This window comes from Nicrophorus vespilloides, unplaced genomic scaffold (genome assembly GCF_001412225.1).
Source record: "Nicrophorus vespilloides isolate i.1.1-1 unplaced genomic scaffold, Nicve_v1.0, whole genome shotgun sequence".
Taxonomy (NCBI): domain Eukaryota; kingdom Metazoa; phylum Arthropoda; class Insecta; order Coleoptera; family Silphidae; genus Nicrophorus; species Nicrophorus vespilloides.
In genome coordinates, this window is record NW_017097429.1 from 224,901 (window position 1) to 246,817 (window position 21,917).

A 21,917-nucleotide genomic window follows, 5' to 3' on the forward strand; every position below is an offset into this window, starting at 1 on the left:
ACGGGAATATGGTCCGAAGGAAGGAAGAAGGAAAAGCGAGCGAAGATCCGGGTAGGTTGTAGTTGTTGGTGAGCGCACCTCGTGTGCGCTCCGGGGCAACAGCTACCGTGCAGACACACCCCCGTTTCGACGCAATCACGCACATCATTACACCCGCCTCGAGCAAATCGGAACCGATAACGATAATAAATTTCGCGACTCCGGAGAAAGAAAGAAGGGAAAAAAAAGGGAAAGAAGGGAACAAAAACTGAGAAATACACGAAAAAAAAAGAGTACCTTCCGATCGCCGGCCGCATTCCGCCTTCCGCCACCTTAAATACCTAATCCTTCATTGGACTCGACCTAAACTTTATTGCGCATCCCTTCGTCCGCCGAAATTCCTTCATTATTTTGCTTTAAAAAATGTAAAACATTGTAAAACGTGAACGCTCACATTTCGTAACGGTCCGGCATCCAAATTCTTATACCTATATATATTTAAACATTTCTTTTACTTCTTCTTCTCTTTTATCCTCCTCTTTCCTTTCTTTCTCGACCAATTCGTTTGTATGTTTAGCTGTTCGCACTTGGATATATGAGACTTTATATAGATTTATTAGAGATCCGTCGATTGACCGAACGCGAGGCTATGCGAGAGCATCAAGAAGGATGAAGAAGAGGAGGACGAGGAGGAGAGAGCCGGGCAATGGACGACGACGGCATTTCTCTTCTTCTCTTCGGTCGGTGCTATCGGGCGCGCGCATCTCTCATTTAAATATAAACCGAAACCGAAAATAATTCAACATCAACGAGTTTACACACACACACAACTCCAAGAGGACACTGAAGAGTTGAAAGAAAAAGAATGCTGAACGAAATGTCCGAAGCAGTGAAGAATTTGCATCTCCTATGAGAAGCATTTCCAAAAATGGGAAATCAGACAATACAGTATTAGCACTTACTCCGATTACCTATCAAAAGTATTTCAGTTTCTACATTTCTTAGGTTTTATTTGAATTCAAAAGTTCATAAAATGATTAACATTCGTCTAATAATTTTCCTTTTGCCATTTATTTCAATATAGCAAATTGTCATTATTGATCACCAATCAAATTAGTTGATTCATCAAATATGTTGAAATGTCAAATTGGAAACCTTTATGAGTTTGAACATGAATATTGATGGAACACAGTAATTGCTTCATTGAATAGTGATGTAATTAAGAAGGAGCGTATGTAATGTTGTTTGTTGTTTGTTCTTTATTTTGTAAATTGGGAATAATTCAGGCTGACCACAGTCGCGCAGTTTATGACACCAACTGTGATTTAAATTTCCACCAGAGGCAAGATGCTGGTTACAAGCGTTTATTGTTTCGGAAGTAGTTTAATTAGTCGTGATTCTAATTAAAAGCGTCTTAAGCATAAATACACTTGGTTTATGTATGTACGTTCGTTTGTCCTTTTGCTTTTCTTGGTTGTATAATGTCCGTGGTTTCGACGTGCACGAGGCTATTGACCCGTCATACACTAGATGGAAGAGCGATAGACGGCAGCGTGGGCCTTCCAATGTGTCGCACTCCGCTAATATATCTCTTGCACTCTCTCTTGTACACATGCACGCATACGCGAATCGAGCGTTTTGCGCAAACGGAATGAAATTGAATTCAAATGAGAGTTATATTTAAAATATGCTATCTGCTTCTTGTTGCAGGTTTCAGCGATTGATCCTGATTGCGGGGTCAATGCTATGGTTAATTACACGATGGGCGATGGTTTCGCCACACTTAAGGAATTCGAAGTTAGAAGCGGTACAGGAGAAATCTGCATCTCTTCGGCGCTCGACTACGAAACCAGGAATGTGTACGAGTTCCCAGTGGTCGCCACCGATCGAGGTAAGAATGTTTAGGACCTTCGAAGGAGGCGTGCGAATTCATGACATGCTATCTTGGACTTTTCTAGGTGGGTTAAGTACGACGGCGATGGTTAAAATTCAGGTGTCTGATGTGAATGATAATCATCCGGCTTTTTATCCGCGCGAATACAATGTGTCTTTGCGCGAAGGCGCTGCCGCTTCGGCGTCAATTCCTGTGGTAATTGTGGCGGCCACCGATCCAGATTCAGGCCGCTACGGTTCTTTGGAATACAAAATTGTTGCCGGCAATGATGCGAATTTATTTCGCATCGACAGAAATTCCGGGGAAATATTCGTAACTCGGCCAGGACACTTGTCCTCACGCTCCTCCCCTTACCATCGTCTGAACATATCCGCAACGGATGGTGGCGGATTAAAATCATCGGCAGATGCCGAGGTCTTCATTAGCGTCATAGATAGTGCCCAGAAGCCGCCGATTTTCCAGCACGCCAGATACACGTTCAGGGTCAAAGAAGATGCAATGAAGAACACATTCGTCGGCTCCGTTCAGGCGGCATTAGGAAATTCGGGTAAGTTTAAATGCTGCTTCAACGATGAAACCAAACTAAACCAACCAATCCGATCAAACCATCCAACCAACCTACCAACAACCTTTTGCGAAGATTCATTTTTATTAAAGTCTTCCCGTCTGTCCATGTTGCTTAAATTGTGTGCGATCGTATGTGTGTGTTTGTGTATGTCTGTTTGTGAGAGCGAGTCGCAGCCGAAATCTCCCATGACCAGTTCCAGTTTGGGGAGAGTCTCTGCGCCGCTTCAAACGGCAACTTTTCACCGATGCAATAAATTGGATGTCACTCGTCGTTTCGCGGTACACCTGGGCCCCGCAAACAAGTCACAAAGGGAATACCTGAATAAAGAGACGGAACGAAACAAAGTAACGAAAAAGAAAAAACCACGAAACGAGAACGGTCAGAAGAAGTAGCGTAAATTCAACCCTCACTTATCCTTAACTTTACTACTTCTCGTCAAAATTCCATTATTTAATCAATGATAAATCTTCAATTGAAAATGTTGTTATGCATTATGATGTGCGCGGTAGGTTCGTTCAGATTTAAAAGAAAATCTGTCAAAAGAAATTTCGGTACTGCTGGTGGCTCTTTTTCTCTTTCTCTGTCTTCGTCCCCATATATATATGTATATACATATGTGTGTATACGTGTGTGTCAAGGAATGGCATGAGACGCATATCGGGGCAGGAAAACAATGCCCCGAGAAGCATTCACTTAGCATACTACCGAAATGTCGCCGCCGTCTCATTCTTCTTGTTCTTCTTTTCTTCTTCCTTTCAACGCGCAAAAATAATTGGACCATAGTTTTTCGGGTCCCTTCTAGGGTTTAGCAGAGCCGCTACTCACATGTGGTTCGCATGCAAATCAACCCCCGCCCGCCCCCGTTTCCTTCAATCCCGGGCGACGTCGACTCCTCGACAACCGCATGCTAATTAACCAGAATACTATCCGCACTCATACCCAGACGTCGCACACAAACACAAACGGACGGACGGACCTTATTTATATAAGTTTCTTTTATCCTGTACGGCTTCTTTTGTTCCATTTAACTTCAATAAACTGCTTCTGTGCAGGAAACAAAGCCAGACCAGGCCTACCCACATTACCTACAATCCACCGGTCCAATTAGTTTAGTAAATAAATTAGTTTAAACGAAGTTCACTTTCTTTCTTACTATTTATTATTAATTACTGTCACCGTTTGATACTTGCCTCTATTCCGCTACTCATATTGCTCATTTTTATTTGGAATTAATGGAAACACATTTATAAATAGGTGATCACTATTCAGTCAGGTACTCCATCTACTCGGGAGATCCCGATGGATATTTCCGAATCGATCCAATTTCTGGAACGATTCGAACTGCGGCCACCCTGGATCACGAACACAGAGCTAGCATCCTTCTGAATATCCAAGCCAACAGCGGCGACCCTCCAGTATATGGACATACTCAGGTATTATTTTGAAAAAAGCAATAAGCAATTGCAAGTTTATTAACGATCTGAATGAAATCGCAGGTGAATATAGAAATCGAAGACGTTAATGACAATACGCCGGAATTCGAATCGAACATGGTTCGAATCTCGGTTCCAGAGAATGTCGAAATTGGAACGACACTGTACGAGGCTCAGGCACGGGATAAAGACTCTGGTAAAAACGGCATTGTCCGTTATAAAATCGTGGGGATGAGCGGTGGATTATTCGAGATCGATCCTAAATCAGGCCACCTGAAACTCTCTCGTCGTTTGGATTACGAAACGACGCGTTGCCATAAACTAACAATTACAGCCTCGGACACCGGAGTTCCATCACTGTCCGCGAATCTTTCCGTAACCGTTGAAGTTCAGGACGTCAACGACAATGCACCTGTTTTTGAACGAACGGAATACGAGGCCAAAGTTCCAGAAACTCTCTCCATCAATGCTCAGGTTAGTTAAGCAAAGCAGAAAAAAGATCGCGAATAATAGAAGGAAGTACTAAATTCTCTTTTATTTTAGATTCTGCAAGTCACGGCAGTAGATAACGACATTGGAAATAATGCCCGTTTAACTTATCGCCTACAAAATACCTCGAATTCTTCGGTCTTCGGGATATTTCCAAACAGTGGTTGGCTGTATCTGCGTGGAACTCTTGACCGAGAATCGAAAGATCGCTACGATTTAACGGTTGTGGCGACTGACAATGGAACACCTACAGAGAGTGCAACTACTAAAGTAACCATCTCCGTTCTCGACGCAAACGACAACGATCCCGAATTTGAATTGGAATATTATGAATTCGGTGTCGAGGAGAATTTACCTAGAGGAGCCTACGTCGGTACAGTTAAAGCTACTGACAAAGATATGGGAAACAACGCAACCGTACGATATTTCCTCATACCAGGAAATACGAGTTTTCAAATGAACACAATATCAGGTAATTGAGAAAAATGTAAAACGAGCTATAGTCATATTTAACGTTCAAATTTGTATTTTCAGGAGAAATTACCACCAAGGATTTCCTAGACAGGGAACAGAAGGAATATTATGATTTGATAATTGAAGCCAAAGATATGGGCGTACCAGTGAGAAATTCACGAATTTCTTTAAAAATTAGAGTGTTGGATGTTAACGATAATGCTCCGGACATAGTCGATCCTCAAGAAGATGATGTCAGTGTGCGAGAAGCACAACCTCAAGGTTTGTCATTAAACCATTTTAGATTTATTGGAATTAATATATTTGATTTGCAAACAGGCACTGAAGTTGTTAGAGTCAAAGCCATAGATGCTGACAAAGGATACAATTCCACGATTACCTACAAGTTACTAAATAATAGGGATTCTGATGGTGTCTTTACCATTGATCCTACAACGGGAGTTATTAAAACAAACGCATACTTGGACCACGACGAAAGATCTATCTATCGTTTAACTGTGGCTGCTACGGATGGTGGAATGCCTGCTAAACAAACAGTCCGGACATTACGTATAAAAGTATTAGATCTTAATGATAACACACCAACGTTTACCAGCTCAAGTCTAGTGTTCGAGGTATGCTCGTATATATATCAAACATTTAAAAGAGTTAATTTTAATTATTTTATTTGTTTTGCTTTAGGTTCGCGAAGATGTTAAAATAGGACATGTGGTGGGATCAGTGGTTACCTCGTATTCATCAAACGAAGAAAACGCCATCTTAGGTAGTTCCAGCGGGCAAATAACTTACACGTTAAATTCATCGATTTCCGATGTTGTTCCCGATGCATTTGATATTGATCGCTCAACAGGATCCCTGGTCGTAGCAAGAAAACTTGACAGAGAACTGCAACCAGAGTACAGATTGGAGGTCACAGCATTGGACACAAGTGCGATGAACAATCCGCAAAGTAGTGCCGTTACAGTGCGTGTCGATATTTTGGATGTAAATGATAATTTCCCAGTTTGGTCACAAGATCCAATTGAAATTCAAGTGGATGAAGATGTGATGGTTGGCGTTAGTGTTTTCAATTTCACGGCGAATGACGCGGACTCTGGTAGCAACGGAAACCTGAAATACAAACTGCTTAAGCAGTTTCCAGAAGACGGGTGCTTTCAAATAGATCCGTTAACTGGAAACCTACTCGTCAAGAAGAGCTTGGATTATGAAAGTTTGAAGCAATACACCTTGATAGTTCAAGCCACCGACCAATGCCTGAACGTTTCCGAGAGACTATCTACAGCTGTTACCGCGATTGTATCAGTGAGAGATGTTAACGACAATGCGCCAAAATTTGTGTTGCCGAGCAATTCGAAGATATACTTCAGTTCATCGCTGGGAATAGGAATGCCAGTTGGCCAAATATTAGCAACTGACTTGGATGATGATGAGAATGGCAAGGTCACCTACATGATTTCTAATGGCAATGAACATGGTTCCTTTACGATGGGATACGAAACCGGCATTATTACTTTAGCAAAACCGTTGAGTACGGTTAAAATTTTCCAAATTAATGTCACAGCTATGGACCATGGTATACCATCAAAATATGTGCACGAAACTTTCAAATTGGCAGTGCAAGACACTTTGGAAAGCCCACCCCGATTTTTGAGTCCAACTTATTCTGCCAGGGTGTCCGAAGATGTTACCGTTGGGACGTACGTTACAAAAGTTTCTGCTCAGAGTATGTCGAATGGACGAGGTTAGTTATATTCTAAAAAATATATAATATGGATTAAATATTTAATTTTTGTTTTAATTTTCAGAGGGTAATTTAACATTTCACATTCCCATCGGTGTGACTGATGACACGTTCGCAATCGATAAGTTTTCGGGGGTTGTGAATCTGAAGAAAGCGTTAGATCGAGAAACCGAGGAATTCTATTCGATTCCCATTTACGCCTTCGACGCATCGCGCGGCAACCACTACGATATGGCCACATTAAGAGTGTCAGTCGACGATGTTAACGACCATTCGCCTGAATTTACGATGAAATCGTGTTATCGCCTTGTGGTTCCGGAAAATGGAAACCCCGCCGTAATTCATACAGTTGTTGCAAGTGATGCAGATAAGGGTAGTAACGGTTTAATCTCGTATAGCATAACAAGTGGAAATGTGGGCAATAAATTCAACATCAATCCAAGTAGTGGAGAGCTAAGTGCAAAATCTTTGGATCGCGAGAGCCACGCCAGATATCACCTAACGATAATAGCCCAAGATAAAGGAAGACCTCAGTTGCAAGGCGTCTGCAATATTACCGTTTACGTCGAGGATTTAAATGATAATGATCCTAAATTTGATAGTATGTTGTATACGGCGAATATTAATGAAGATGTCCCCGTTGATACTTCAGTTCTAAAAGTAAAGGCAACCGATGCGGACAATGGATTCAACGCAAAAATCATTTATTCCTTGGCAAACGAGAGCCAATGGCTGTTCAGGATCGATAATAAAACGGGAATTATAACTACAGCGGGATTATTTGATCGGGAAACTAAAGCCGAGTACAATTTTCAAGTGGTCGCAACAGACAGCGGGAAATACAACGCCAGATCACAGAATGTCACCGTGAAGATAGTTATAGAAGATGTTAATGATAATAAGCCAATATTTACTCAGTATCCGTTCAAAGAAAAGGTACCAGCTTACATCCAGCCAGGACAATCTCTTCTGAGAGTTTCCGCTAAAGATTTAGATATAGGAACGAACTCTGAGATTGTGTATAGTCTAAACGATGAGTACGGCAAATTCAAGATCAATCCAAATACCGGTATATTAAGTGCCACGCAGAGTTTGGCCAGCGAAAATGGTAAAATTTTAAACCTGAATGTTATCGCAACGGACAAAGGCAATCCACCGCAAAGTTCGAATGGTCTTATAGAAATCACCGTTGGAGATATACCGGAAAACTTCCCAAAGCTAAAGTTCCAAAACGAGACATATGATGTCGTCCTTACGGAAAATACGGAACAATTTAGAGATGTACTCCAAGTATCGGCTGTCAGATCAGATGGTCGCAGACAGAAAATTGTTTACTTTTTCGGAACCGGGAACGAAGAGAATATATTTGTTGTTAATGCTGAAAACGGCATATTACAAGTTAGAGATCCAAAATATTTAGATTATGAATTACACAAAGAGATTCACTTAGTCATTGGTGCTCGCACTGAAGGAAATCCAAACCTTCGAGGTTATTGCAACGTGAATATCCGTTTGCTGGATCAAAACGACAATGCGCCAAAATTCACGCAACAGCAGTACACGGCCTCGGTGTTTGAAGGCGACTCTAAAGGGGCGTTTGTTCTGGAAACCAAAGCTTATGATGCGGATGAAGCGCAAAACTCAAAGGTGCTTTACCATATTGTGGACGGCAATCACGATAACACTTTCAAATTTGAACCTGCATTCAGTGGAAGATTGGTAACAAACATTGTATTGGATAGAGAAATTCGTGAGACGTACAGATTAACGGTAATTGCCACGGATGAGGGAGTTCCACAGATGACTGGTACTGCAAGAATTCGTATTAATGTTATCGATATTAATGATAACCAGCCCACGTTTCCTCCACATAGTATAATCACTATAACCGAAGGTATTGCTATATACAAAAAAATAATTGCAGGGCATTTTCATTAAACATATTTTTCTATTTCAGCTACCGAAGTTGGAACGGTTTTGACAACGGTTACTGCAAATGATGTGGATACAAACCCAGCTCTTACCTACGATTTTGCATCTGAAACTGACAACGAGGTTCTGCAGACGTTCAGCATAGACAGATTCAGTGGGAAGGTTATCCTGACGCGCCATTTGGATTACGAGCTTCGACAAGAATACCGTCTGATGATTATGGCATCCGATATGGCCCATGAAGCTAAAACTACGTTAACAATTAAAGTTACCGACGTTAATGACAACAAGCCTATGTTCGCTCAAGTTGCATACGAAGTGACTATACCCAGTGGTAATTCGAACAACATCATTGATTTACTAGCTCTGAATGCAACCGATGATGATACCGGCGATAACGCAAACATCAAATATTCTTTAATCAATCCGGTGCATGGCTTCAGCATTGGAGCACTTGATGGTATACTGAAAGTGAATCAAAGCAACGTATCTACCGCAGACAATTTATATATCAGTGTTAAAGCTGAAGATCAAGGGAAACCTCGTCTTCATTCTATCGCCGTTGTAAGGATCAAGTTCAGTGGCAGCTCGAGTAGTCAAAGTGGTGATTACAAGAAGGACTATTCACTTGAATTATTCGAAAATGCCACGTTAGGTTCTAACCTGCTTCAATTAGTTGACGACAAATTAGTATACTATATCGTCGAAGGCAACGAAGATGGAAACTTTGACATTAGTTATGGGAATTTAGTTCTGTTGAAAAAGCTTGACAGAGAGACGAGAGATAAATATTTATTAAAATTATTAGCCGGAACTGAGAGTGTTGGAATAACCCTTACGATTTTGGACGTTAATGATAACATCCCTGTTTTCGAAGAAGGTAATTACGAAGTCGAAGTTAAGGAAGATCAAGATATTAACTCGGTCGTTGGAAAAGTATCGGCTATTGATCGAGATGAAGGAGAAAATGGTCACGTAACTTATGAAATAACTTCAGGCAATGACGAAGGATTGTTTGGCATCAACTCCGGTAACATTATCATTGAAGGTGGTTTGGACTACGATATCGGACTAACTGAATATACGTTGGTTATTCAAGCGTGTGACGGTGGTCAGCTTTGCGCATTAACCACTTTCATTGTTAAGTTAATTGATTGCAACGACAACGGTCCGAATTTCCCCGTCACCGAGTACTTGGAGTTTGTTGGAGAGAATGAGCCAATTGGTTCTACCATATTTACCGCTCACGCAATAGATTTAGATCGTGGAATATTTGGAACATTAAACTATAGTATAGTAGGAGTGTCCAACAGCATTTACGTGGATGATGCATGGAAACTCTTCTCGATCGACGCTAGTACCGGATTAGTGAGAACTAACGCCGTATTCGATTATGAAGTTAGAAATCGTTATATATTTGTTATCAAAGCGTCAGACGCCGGAGACAAGTTCTCGAACGTCAAGGTACGAATCGAGATCGAGAGCCGAGATGAATTCTCGCCACAGTTCACTGAGCGCCTCTACAAGTTCTTCATATCCAGCACTAAATATTTGTCAGCTGGTCATGTTATTGGACGTGTGACAGCTACAGATCGCGACAAAGGACCTGATGGAAGGGTCGTGTACCAATTATCAACTCAACATACCTATTTGAAGATCAATCGAACAACGGGAGACATTGTGGTAAAGAAGAAAATTGAAACTGCAATTTTAGGCGAGAAAATAAGTTTGACCATAACTGCGAGTTCGGGCAGGCCAAAATCTTTGACGAATTCATCTTCCGTGGAAATTTCCGTAAATTCCGCGAACGATTTTACAATGAACTCGGCAATAAATAAATCTACGAATTCTGGAATTACTGATTGGGCATTAGGTTTGTTGATCGGTGTTATTCTGCTGATTTTGACCTTCGGAGCGATTTTCGTGTTCTTGCACATGAAAAATAAGAGAAACAGACAAGTAAATAAACCTAATTTGAGCCAGGAAACTGTTACGACAAATAATTATGTCGATCCAAGCGCTTTCGATACGATTCCAATTAGGTCGAATGCCGCTGCTCAATTTGCTCCTCCTAAATATGATGAAATACCTCCGTATGGAGCTGCTGCAAGTTCGAATTCGGGAGCTGCAACTACCTCTGAGTTATCAGGCAGTGAGCAATCTGGGTCGAGTGGAAGAGGTTCGGCAGAAGACGGTGATGATAATGACGATGAAGAGATTAGAATGATCAACGAAGGTCCACTACAAAGGGATTCAGGAATACATAGACAGAATGACGATGATGATAATCTTTCAGACGTCAGCGTGAGGAATACTCAAGAGTATTTAGCTCGTTTGGGTATAGTGAACAATGCTGCGGTTCCTCAAACCTCAAGACTGAACCAGGTTCCATTAGATAGTTTAATTTTTGACGAGGAGACGGCTACCGACAATGACATAGTTAATTTTTATGCAAAACTGAACGACGTTGCAAACAGTGATCGTGCAAGTTCCACGGACGATGCAGTCGGTGTGACGATGGACCATGTGATGACATTAGGTACGTACGAGGTGCCCCAGACTCATCAACCTTCGATGAACGGTTCATTGAGTTCGATAGTCCACAGCGAGGAGGAACTGGCCGGTAGTTATAATTGGGATTATCTTTTAGACTGGGGCCCTCAGTACCAGCCCTTAGCGCACGTGTTTAGTGAAATCGCTCGCCTTAAGGACGACACAGTGTCAGTTCAATCTGGGGCCAGTGGGTCCAGTGCCAAATCAAAGAACTCCCAGGTGAAAAACGTTCCGCCACCATTGATTACTAGCGTTGCGCCGCGCTCCATACCCGTTCTGAATGCAAGAGGTGGTTCGAACCATCATCTAAATCAAATGAATGTTCTGCCCCGTTCACCAATTAGTCACGACGCGAACTCCGCTTACCACGGATCAGCAGCGATGTCTCCGAGCTTCTCGCCGTCCCTTTCACCGTTGGCCACCAAAAGCCCTTCGATTTCACCATTGGTCACACCCGGTTTGACCACCGCTCATCATGTGCGTGCCCCACAGCGGAACAAAAACATAGACAGTGAAATGCGCATCTAAAGACTTAAAAAATTAATTATCTTATAGTATTATTCATTAAAGATAAACAAACAAAACAAAAAAGGACGAACCTAACTAACTGACTTAAACGACGAAACAAAGCAAAAAAAATGCAATATATTCTTTTTCGGCTGTGTTAAAAGAAAATTACACCTAATTACTTAATTCTTTCACTTCTATTTATTTATCATTTAAATATTCATTTTTGATAATGTAAATATAGTCGCTAGTGTAATTGTTTATATTAAAAATGCCATGTTTAGCCATAAATTCCAATCGACGATGCGAGTAGTGCAAGAGCATTTGTTTTAAAATGTCTTCCACTTATTACTTTTATTTTTCATCTACTATTAATGTACTACTTTATGCCCATGTACATTAGTGTGTCTCTCTTTTGATTATTATTTTTTAATTAAATTATTCTTTTTTTGAGTAGCGTCCATTTATATTCTATTCTGTACATGTAGATATTGTAACAAAATAAGACTTATATTTTTTATTGAAACAAACAAACTGTTCTTTTAATTGTAATTTTGTGTATATTTCTACGAACTATTTTTGTACATTGTATTTTATAATCTAAATATACTTACTGTACGTTTTTTACAATATTTATTGAATGTATTTTCATTATTTCCAACCAATAATTATATTATAGAGGAATACCACTGTCGTGTCCCAGGGATGGAATTCTGGACACAGTGGAATATTGTCTGGTGTTGTCGTTGTGGAGTCTCAGTAGTTGGGAATTAAATAATTCAATTGGTTTTACATAACTTTATTCGTTACTTGGTCGATTTAAGATTCATCTAAGACTATGCTCGTCTTAGGTTTTTATGAGACCATGTCAGTCTTTGAGGGTTTTACTGAGACTATGCTCATCATATAAACGTTTTACTGAGACTCATTCTCATTATGTTAACATCTTACTGAGACTATGTCAGTCTTTGAGGGTTTTACTGAGACTAATTCTAAATAGTTATTCTACTTACAAAGTTAATTCTTATTGATACGGGGTGGGAGTTGTGATCGGGAGTAGGGTTTGTTTATATTGATGACTAAGCGTTCCCACGGGAATCGGCCTCGGTGGTTTTGTTTATTATAAGACCGGGACAAATTCCTATGCATTTGTTTATATGAATAAGATGATCGATTACGATTGTACATGTAACGATCTTTATGTGTTTATAATAAGGACTTGAATTCGGTATAAAGGTATAGGAGTATCGATGGGAATGTTTACGCTTGGTCCCCTTTGTTTATATTAAAGTTTATCGAACTGGAATCACGATAGAGATTCCTTTATGCTAATGTTTATATAATAATGCGACTAAGAGACGCTTTGGATGTCTATAGTTCGTTAATACACTATACTAATAATAACAATTACAATAATAATGGTTGAACACAACACCTCCCTCGTTGAAGTAGAGAAAACTGCGAGGAATGAGCATTTTTCTCGTCTAAAAAAAAACTTAAAATAACAATTAGTGTTGCACAATATCAAGAATAATTATAGTAGTTTTTTCTGCTAAAATTCACAATAACAATATCTAAATATGTTTCAAAACATCACATTCGTCGTCACATTTTAACACAATATAAAAACAATAAAACAAACAATATTAAAATAAAATACATAAAACTGTGAAATCTTTAAGTTCTAAAAGTAGCAGATGTGTTCATTTGGCATGAAAATTAATTAATATCAGTTTTCTATAAAAAAAAGCAATTGATTTAAAAAAATATTTATTATTATTCAATAAAAGGTTGATAATGTTCGTTTTCAAAATTAATATGACTTATCTTCTTAGCGTTTTCATTAAAAATCAAGTAATTATTATTTTGTGTATGTACACATACTTTTATGTTAAATTCTAATGCAAATATGATCTGTGGTACTCTGTTTTATTTTTGTATTTTTGCAATTATCCTAGTTTGAAAAACGATATCTCAATGTGATAAATCATTTATCAGTTATCCCGGTTTGAAACGCGATATCTCAATGTAATAGACACTAAATTACATTTCTTTTGCATGTATTTTGGTTTTATTTTAGAAATACATTTCAATAATTTATAGACGTATTTATTTTCTTATCCACTCTAGTACCGTAGGTCCGAGAAAATGTTAGGTTAGGTGAAGTTGCCCTAAGGTTTTATGTTTAAAAATATATACAAACAATTTTGTTATATGGGTATTTTCATATCCAGTGGTCTAGGTCATGTTTCTGTTAGAGGTTTTTTTTTTTAAATAACATAAAAACAATTTGGTGATATGGGTATTTTCAACTACAAATTGGTGGAGGAAACGTCTAGTCAGGAAAAGTCGAGTACGGTTGAGGTGCTGCTGGACTTGACTACGGAGATTAGAAGAATTCTGGACAGCCATGTGAGTGCTGTTGCGGTGTTTGTAGACCTAAAAAAGCTTTTGACACGGTCCACAGAGGGAGATTGCTCCAAAAAATGAGGAGTTTGGGAGCAGTTTGGGAGTGGTTGGTCGGGAGGCAGCGCTGTTTGAGTCTTACCTTACAAGTAGGGCTCAGCGAGTAAATATGATTAGTACAGAGAGCTCTGAAATGTGCTGCGAATTTGGGTTCCCCCAGGGGAGAGTCCTTGCTCCTACGCTATACAATATTTATACAAACGACATAAACGACATTGAGTTAGAGGGAAGCATATACATGTATGCGGACGATACATGTATTCTGTACGGACACAGGGATGAAACGGCGTCAACAGAACAGCATCAACAACGACATTATTAAATTACAGACATGGTACGATGACAATCTATTAACAACGAGACTAAAACACAATACATTATCCTACAACAAAAAATGTTAGAAAGATCCAATTAAACACCACTTGGAAATACTGCTAAGCAACAAACAGGGTTGGGATGATCACATAAACTTACAAAAAAAATGCTACTACAATTGGATGTGTGAAAAATAAACAAATTTCACCCGGATAGGTACAGGGTGGCAGTATACCATATTATGTTTAACTCAAGGATGCGCTACGGTGTGGCGGTGTGGGGAAACACAACAAAAGAAAACATAAAAGCATTAACAAGACAAGAAGCAAAGCTAAAAAAAATATGTCTGCAAATAGTCGTGACACGCAGATACTGGATGTGGAGAGATTGATAGAGGCACAGACAAACATACTAATACACAAAATAGTAAAAAAAAAAATAAGACCCGGATAGGCCTGTCTTTGGGCTGCGACACACACGATCATAATACGAGTGCTAGAAGAAATATAAGAATGGAACAAAATACAATTAACATAATGAACAGGAGTCTGCTGGTACAGGGAGTTGCACAGTACAACATGGTTCCAGAAGAAATAAGATTAGAAAATGACATAAAGAAGTTCAAAATAAAAATGATGTGTTGGATGCAGGGTCGTAGAACAAAGACATAGAACATGGAAAACCAACAAGCCCGCTCAAAATACCGGTTAAAAGGAGCATTCATTTCAACTATAGGCAACATTTTTCACAATCCCCAACAATTTGCAATCGGGAACATTATCGTTCCTGATCTAATAAAATAAGAAATTAGTTCGGATATTAGGACTGGTTATAACCAGTTATTTGTTTCCAGAGCAATTGCACTTATACACAGATGGTTCAATTCGTCCTAGCCCCAGATCAGCTTCTTATAGTATCTGCAGCAAAGAAGCTAATATTAAGGAAACTGGAAAGTTACCCGAAAACTGTTCCTTATGCAAAGCTGAACTTAACGTATATACAGAGCTCTATCCATCGTTGGCAAATTTCAAAACATCAAGAACGTGGCAATTTTACTCATGATACAAATATAATATATAGTTGGTTCATATTTACTAGTATAATGATGTATTTTAATAATATATAATGGATTTGTTATAAACTAAGAATGAGATCATAAAACATAATTTGTGTATTAAGTTTCAAACTGATAGCTATTTTTATCAAATATTTTTTTTTATCATATGATAAAAAAACGTAATATTTATTATTGGTATGCGTACATCAATAATATTTGTAGTGGGTATACGTTTTAAAATAGAAATGTACGAGTAGGAGTCTATTGGTTGTACTGTACAGTCATCGATAATTCTAGTGTTCTGTGCTTCGCCTCACTTCGCCTGCAGTACTCTAGAATCATGACCAATGTAAGTTAAATTATTGCATCTTCAAGTAATTCATAATTGCTCGGTTGATAATGACATCGAATTTTGACACGAATTAACAAATTATTATTGATATTCTTCTCTTGGCGTTTAATGGCCACCACAATGTTTTGTTGATTTTGAACCAAATTTTTCTTATCAGATTTTCGTGATATAGACTATAACCACACGGCTACGGCCCTTCTCTTAGAAATATTATTGTATTTGTTTGAAATAAGGTCAGGGTGTCGAGTGAAACAACACTAATAAGGACTTGGTATTGATATATATCCGATAGTAAGTAATATAGTCGGCAGAGCGTGCTATATATGTGTTAAGGTTGGTATGCATATTCCCAACAGTATTCCCAACCCTAAATTGTTTATTTACATTTATAACCGTTGCCTAATTCTAAATCTTCTTTCAGAATGAGGAACCATTTTATAATCTCGGAGGTAATACAATTGGAGAACACAAACGTAATTTTAACAATTACGTAAATAATTTGAACAATCTGAATACATCCGAAGTAATACAGATAATAACAAATTTGAAACCAAGGAACCTTCAAGAACAATTATTTCATCTTAATTTATTATGCAAATATGAGCAACACTACTTATTATTGCAAAATCTCATGAATGGGAATAGAATATTAAATAAATTAACAATCAGAGATCACAAATTCTGCAAATATATTGTGGACAATACAACTGCCAATGACTTTGTGGAGGATATATGCCCTAATATATCTTATGTCACGCGCGTAAATTTGATTCAAAATATGACCTGGGCTTTTGAAGAGCCAGCTGATTTGTATTTCAATTCAATTAGAGAAAAATACGGTTTGAGAGAGGCTATATTGATTCTACCATCATGTACAAGACCTCTGATTGAAACGATCTTGAAGGAAACGAAATGTCGTATTAAACTAAAACATTTGATTAAGCTGCATCAGAAATTCCCGGGCATTATCAAATTTTATTTTGAAAATAGCAATGATTCGATTGATGAATACAAGGCTTTGTGTGCATACTTGATATACAATGATCCAGATGCATTAGACAAAATACCGTGTAGTGGCAGAAAGATTTTTTTGAAATATTTCACTGTCAAGGAGAAAGAAGTAATCGAGAAACCATCAGATTACCTCAAATACCTAAAAATAATTAACAAGGAAATGAAAAAGAGAGGACTTTCTTTCGATGTGATATTGAAGAACGTTTTTCCAAAGAAATGCGATGATTTCTCTTTAAACTATACAATCACATCGGTACTAAATATGTATCCAAAACATTTGAGAGCCACGGCAATTTTGGATACTTATAAAGAGATATATGGGACTAATTATGCAGAATCAGTTGATAAACACTTTCTAGATATAATTGATATCAAGGATTATGAAGATTTTAAGAAGGATGATGATTATATTGAATATAATCCGAAAGAAATATCCATTCCATTAATTAAAAATAAAATTAATGTGACTTCAAATCTGTTCGAAAGAAGGAAACTGCTGGAAAAAATGATAAAGACGTGTAAATTGAATGAGAGTAATGAAGCGTTATTGGAAGTTTTAAAATATTTCTGCCAACGACACCGAAACGACACAATTTTATCAAGACAAGGTGTATTGGATGAAATATTACACAATTTCAAAATTTCTAATTTAAGTGAAGAACATTGGCATTATTTGAAAGAAATCTTGTTGGTTTTCAAAGTTAATAATGAATACTACAATAATAAATTCAAATATTTGGAAATTATAATTTTGAGGAATATTGAGAACGACCTGGATTATATGGAAGAGTTCAAGGAATATTTGGAAATCGTGAAATTTTGCCATTTTTGGAATAAAATCACTGATTACCCTGAACATGAAAGGCTGCTGATTCTGAGATATCCAGAAATATTTGACACCGAAAATGTAAATGTTTTACATGAACAAAAATTACAATTTCTACAAAAAATCTTTGATTTTAATAGAAGGAACAAGAGTATGTTTATTAATCCACACGATTATCCGGAATTAATAGACCTTGTATTTGAACACTTGGCAGAGGGACACAGACATTTGGCTTCTTCATGCATAGAGAGTATTTTTAAATGCACAACAGATTTCAATGAGAAAGTGAAAATAGCAGACAAATATTTCGCGATTAGCAAATTTTCCAATAACGACACCATCTACTTCTGGGCACTAAATTTCAAACCAGACTTGCTGCTATTACATTTGGATAACGTAATTCATAATTATAAAAATGCGAACTTTTATTATGAATTAAATAAAATGCATTATACGGCATTGCGTCAATCTGTCATGTATAAAGCAATATCAATGTTCAACAGCAACGAATTGAAAGAAGTCGAAAAAGCTATACAAATACTTTGCTATCAATCGAATTATTTGGATTTAATCAAGATGTATCCACCGTTAGAAGTTAATGTTTACCAAACTAATGCATCAGAGAATATTAAGTTAAATACAAAAATATTAGATAGTTTAAAAAAATTCCCGATTCCGTCCGAATCATTAGAAACAATATTTAAATACTGCTTTAAAGATTATCTTCAAAATGCTTTGGAAACTTTATATTTTGCCAGTTATCACTGTATATCGTCTGTGTTTGAAAAGCAAATTGTACAGTTGTTGAACAGATCGGTAACAGTTCGTAAACACGCAATTTTCCTAACAAAACAATTATCTAAATTAAGCACTAAACTGTCGCTACTTTCGTCACTATCGAAGACAGAAAAGAACGTATCCATTAAAAAGTATATATTCAGTAGTATTTTCGGGCTATTTCTCGCAAATCAAACTGACACTATATATAATATGCTTGTGGAAAATCTTAAACTTTTGGATGAAAATGATTCGGAATCTTTGGCAATGATTTTAAACATCTACGATATTTCAACAATATTTAAATCGAAATATATACAAATTCTATGGGAATACTTAAAAGAAAAAAATAAGGGTTTCGAATTACAACTTATACGCCATATGGATGAGGAAATTATCAAAACTCTACCTATATATTTGGGTGATGAAATATTGAGGTTGGTAATATTCGAACATCAAGATGAGGGTCAGAACTTTATTTACAAGTACTTGAAAATATCTCAAACTCTCGATACTTTTTGGAAAGCCATTCACGACTACATCAGTGCACCGTATAGGAACAATTTGGGATTCGGTACGAAATTGAACAAACTGAACCAACTGTTCAACACACTCATATCGACATTCATTAGCAACGCAAAAGAATCATCAAATAAAACGCTATGTTCTAACATGTTTAATGGATTCAATAACTTATATTTATCCAACAGTTTGGCATATTTACAACTGAAACTAGATCTAACCAATCATTACGTTCAGTTCGGTTTGCAACCGTTCGAACGCTATTTGATTACCAAACAGAGGGATTACCTGGGTTCGGAAATGCTGGAAATATATTGGGAATGCGTCAAGGATGTTTTCGACAATGTTCGATATTACTACGATTGGCAAAGAGATCAGTGGGACATTCATATGGAGTTGCTTGAATCCATATTGTCATTGGATAAAAGTTCCGGAACGAAGATTTTGGTGCTCTACCTAATGCCAAAACCTGAACGTAAAGATGTCACCGATTTGAATCGTATTAATAAAATGCTTGACATAATTAAGCAGGATATGAATGGCACAATTGAAGTTTATTATAATAGATACATTGCGCAATAATTGTTATTTTTGTAGTTTATAATTTTTGTATATTATATACATATATATTTTATTTGAATTGTTAATTAATATGCTAATAATAGAAATAAAACGTTTATTTACCAGAACCGCCTTACATTGTGTTATTAAATTATTTTGATCTACTTATTCAAATCTAAATATTTGAATGAATTTTCATATATTCGAAAATTCATTCAAATATCTAAATTTGAATATCAAATATTTGTAGTTTTTCTTCAATAAGAATATAAAATGTCGTCTGCTTAAAACTAATTATATAATCAGATGTATTTTTGTTATTCAAAATATTCACCTCCTCAGAGAGAAGGAGCCTTCATACTAAATGTAAATTCACCGCCGCAACAGTTTATGGCATACGCAATTTATATAAGAATATGCATCCTGACTACGAGTATTGCTAATCATAATGATACAAATATGAGAGTGATTATTGGCCGTAATGGTGTAGGAGTGGGATGTAAACAGTTTTCAGAAATTTCAATTGATCGACATGCAGATTTTCTTGATAATTCGGTAAAGCGTTTAATATTTATGCAACTAACTTCAGAAACGATTTGTATAAAACTAGACAAAATTTATATATTTATTATCACAATTAAAATTTTAAAAGGCAATAACAATTGTATATTAAATTCTTTAAAAATGCTATCCTAATATGTTGACCTGTAGTTGACCCTAGCAACAAAAAATGTCAATAGATAAAAAAAATATAGGTCAAATTTTACATTAAAATTTTAATTGAAAAACATAATACAAATTATTTTATTAGCGAGAAAACAAACATTGTTCATTTCTTAAAATCGAGCTTGTTAATGAGAGATTCAATCATGTTGGCATCAACTAAACCTATGAACTTGTCTACAACAAGCCCATTGCGAACGGCAATAACCGCAGGCACTGCTTTGACTTCAAACGTGTGGACCAACTCAGCATGGTTCTCTACATCTACAATAACTAAATCTATATTATCCTTTGGCTCAATCAGTTCTTTCATTTTCGGCGTGAGAATGTGGCAAGGTTCGCACCATTCTGCATGAAAATTAACTATAACAGGATTATCAGAGTTCATAACTTTAGCTATAAATTCATCATCATCTTTGATGGTGATCAGCCTCCTCAAATGCGCAGTTGTTGAAAACAGTCTTGATACTTGCTTGCATACTCTAAAAATGGACATTGTAATGTGCTTTGGGCCTTCTCAGCTGTATGCAGAAGCCCAAGAAAAATACTAAAAATGAGAGGATGGCACAAGTTGTTAGAATCCCCAACAAGAGATATTTGTAGATTTGACTATAATCTTTCTCCTAAAAAAAAATTATAGCAATACTTAGTTAATAAATCTATAAACAAAACTCTATTTACCTCTGGTACAAGATCATTAAGATTATTTGATTTGTCCTCAATGGGGATCAAGGTTAAAATTAATGTAAGCACAGTCGCAGCACCTAATCCTATCCACCCTAAGTTGCTTTGTTGATGCACTGATATCACAAAAAATATTAGAGCTATGATCCAAACAATGATAAGAATTAACAATCCTATTCCTATGTTACCTACAGTTGTCATCACCCTCTATAAATAAACATATTATGATCACTTTAAATATACCACTAACTACATGAAATATATTACCTGAATAAGGGTATGTTTGCACTTTGCGACATGTAAACTATACTATTCGAAACTTATAAAATATGCATTATAAAACAAAACATTTCTAAATTAATGATAAAACTAAGTGACATATTCCTCATGACAGTGTAGGAAACTAGAATATCAGTCTTCAATTTCGACGCTAGATGGCGTCAATATTTATAATTCTTTATTAGGAGTCTATTTTATAATTATTAATGTTACAGAAATTAAATGGACTATAAAACCAAATCAATTAATGTCTTCGCATCTCGTCATTGTTATTGCTAAAAACCATGGTTAAATTATTGAAAAACCCTTACTGTAAAACTTTTTCTTTTTTTTTTGTGCCATTAAACAACCCATCATGTTTCTGGCTAAATGAGCACAAGCTCACATGTACGCCACCCCTTAATAATAATAACACCATTGTATATGCATCTACACTGAATAAAGAATTTTGAAATTGAATTGATGGACTATAAATTTTGTTCCCTATATTTTATGAATTGCAATAATTAAAAAGTAAATTTTTCACTTAAGTAATTGTTTGAGTTAAGACAAAGATTAGCTACTTCTATAGGTTTTATCATTGCATCTATGATTTTGACTACCAAAACAGCCATTATTTCACTACAAAATGGTTACTAGTAATAGAACAAAGTAAGTTTTCTCAATAATCGACGTTGTATAAGGACAGCATCAAAACAAATATAGCTATCATTGCTTCAAGAATGTACAAAGTTAAGTAATTGTTGCTGAAAAATTACTATACATATAAAA

At 36.8% G+C, this 21,917-nt stretch overlaps 3 protein-coding genes across 4 annotated transcripts; 2 read left to right on the plus strand and 1 right to left on the minus strand.

Annotated features, from left to right (window-relative positions):
- The first annotated feature begins 1,326 nt into the window (after positions 1 to 1,326).
- On the plus strand, positions 1,327 to 11,738 carry LOC108560057 (protein dachsous). Its single transcript, XM_017917485.1, has 11 exons — positions 1,327 to 1,332; positions 1,690 to 1,870; positions 1,938 to 2,420; positions 3,696 to 3,874; positions 3,938 to 4,348; positions 4,418 to 4,835; positions 4,898 to 5,098; positions 5,156 to 5,451; positions 5,519 to 6,578; positions 6,643 to 8,472; positions 8,536 to 11,738. Exons 1-11 carry the CDS (start codon positions 1,327 to 1,329, stop codon positions 11,589 to 11,591), a joined length of 8,121 nt encoding a protein of 2,706 aa, XP_017772974.1. The 3' UTR covers positions 11,592 to 11,738.
- Positions 11,739 to 15,651: 3,913 nt separating this feature from the next.
- LOC108560074 lies at positions 15,652 to 19,512 on the plus strand. Its single transcript, XM_017917511.1, has 2 exons — positions 15,652 to 15,757; positions 16,182 to 19,512. Exons 1-2 carry the CDS (start codon positions 15,749 to 15,751, stop codon positions 19,479 to 19,481), a joined length of 3,309 nt encoding a protein of 1,102 aa, XP_017773000.1. The 5' UTR covers positions 15,652 to 15,748; the 3' UTR covers positions 19,482 to 19,512.
- A 704-nt stretch (positions 19,513 to 20,216) lies between these two features.
- Positions 20,217 to 21,253, minus strand: LOC108560058 (thioredoxin, mitochondrial). 2 transcript variants are annotated; one of them, XM_017917487.1, is made up of 4 exons: positions 21,135 to 21,253; positions 21,060 to 21,074; positions 20,865 to 20,983; positions 20,217 to 20,806 (listed from the first exon to the last, which is right to left on the minus strand). In XM_017917487.1, the coding sequence occupies exon 4, from the start codon at positions 20,677 to 20,679 to the stop codon at positions 20,290 to 20,292; it is 390 nt and encodes a 129-aa protein (XP_017772976.1). In that variant the 5' UTR covers positions 20,680 to 20,806; positions 20,865 to 20,983; positions 21,060 to 21,074; positions 21,135 to 21,253; the 3' UTR covers positions 20,217 to 20,289. The 2 variants fall into 2 exon arrangements, with proteins under 2 accessions (XP_017772976.1, XP_017772975.1); XM_017917486.1 differs by having other exon boundaries at positions 20,865 to 21,074.
- Positions 21,254 to 21,917: the final 664 nt, after the last annotated feature.

Bases quoted from the DNA above. Each gene is read 5' to 3' on its own strand.
- LOC108560057 (XM_017917485.1), top strand. The intron at 3,875-3,937 runs GTATTATTTTGA...ATGAAATCGCAG, and splicing joins CAGTATATGGACATACTCAG to GTGAATATAGAAATCGAAGA. The intron at 4,836-4,897 runs GTAATTGAGAAA...TTGTATTTTCAG, and splicing joins TCAAATGAACACAATATCAG to GAGAAATTACCACCAAGGAT.
- LOC108560058 (XM_017917487.1), bottom strand. From the start codon at position 20,679: ATGTCCATTTTTAGAGTATGCAAGCAAGTATCAAGACTGTTTTCAACA.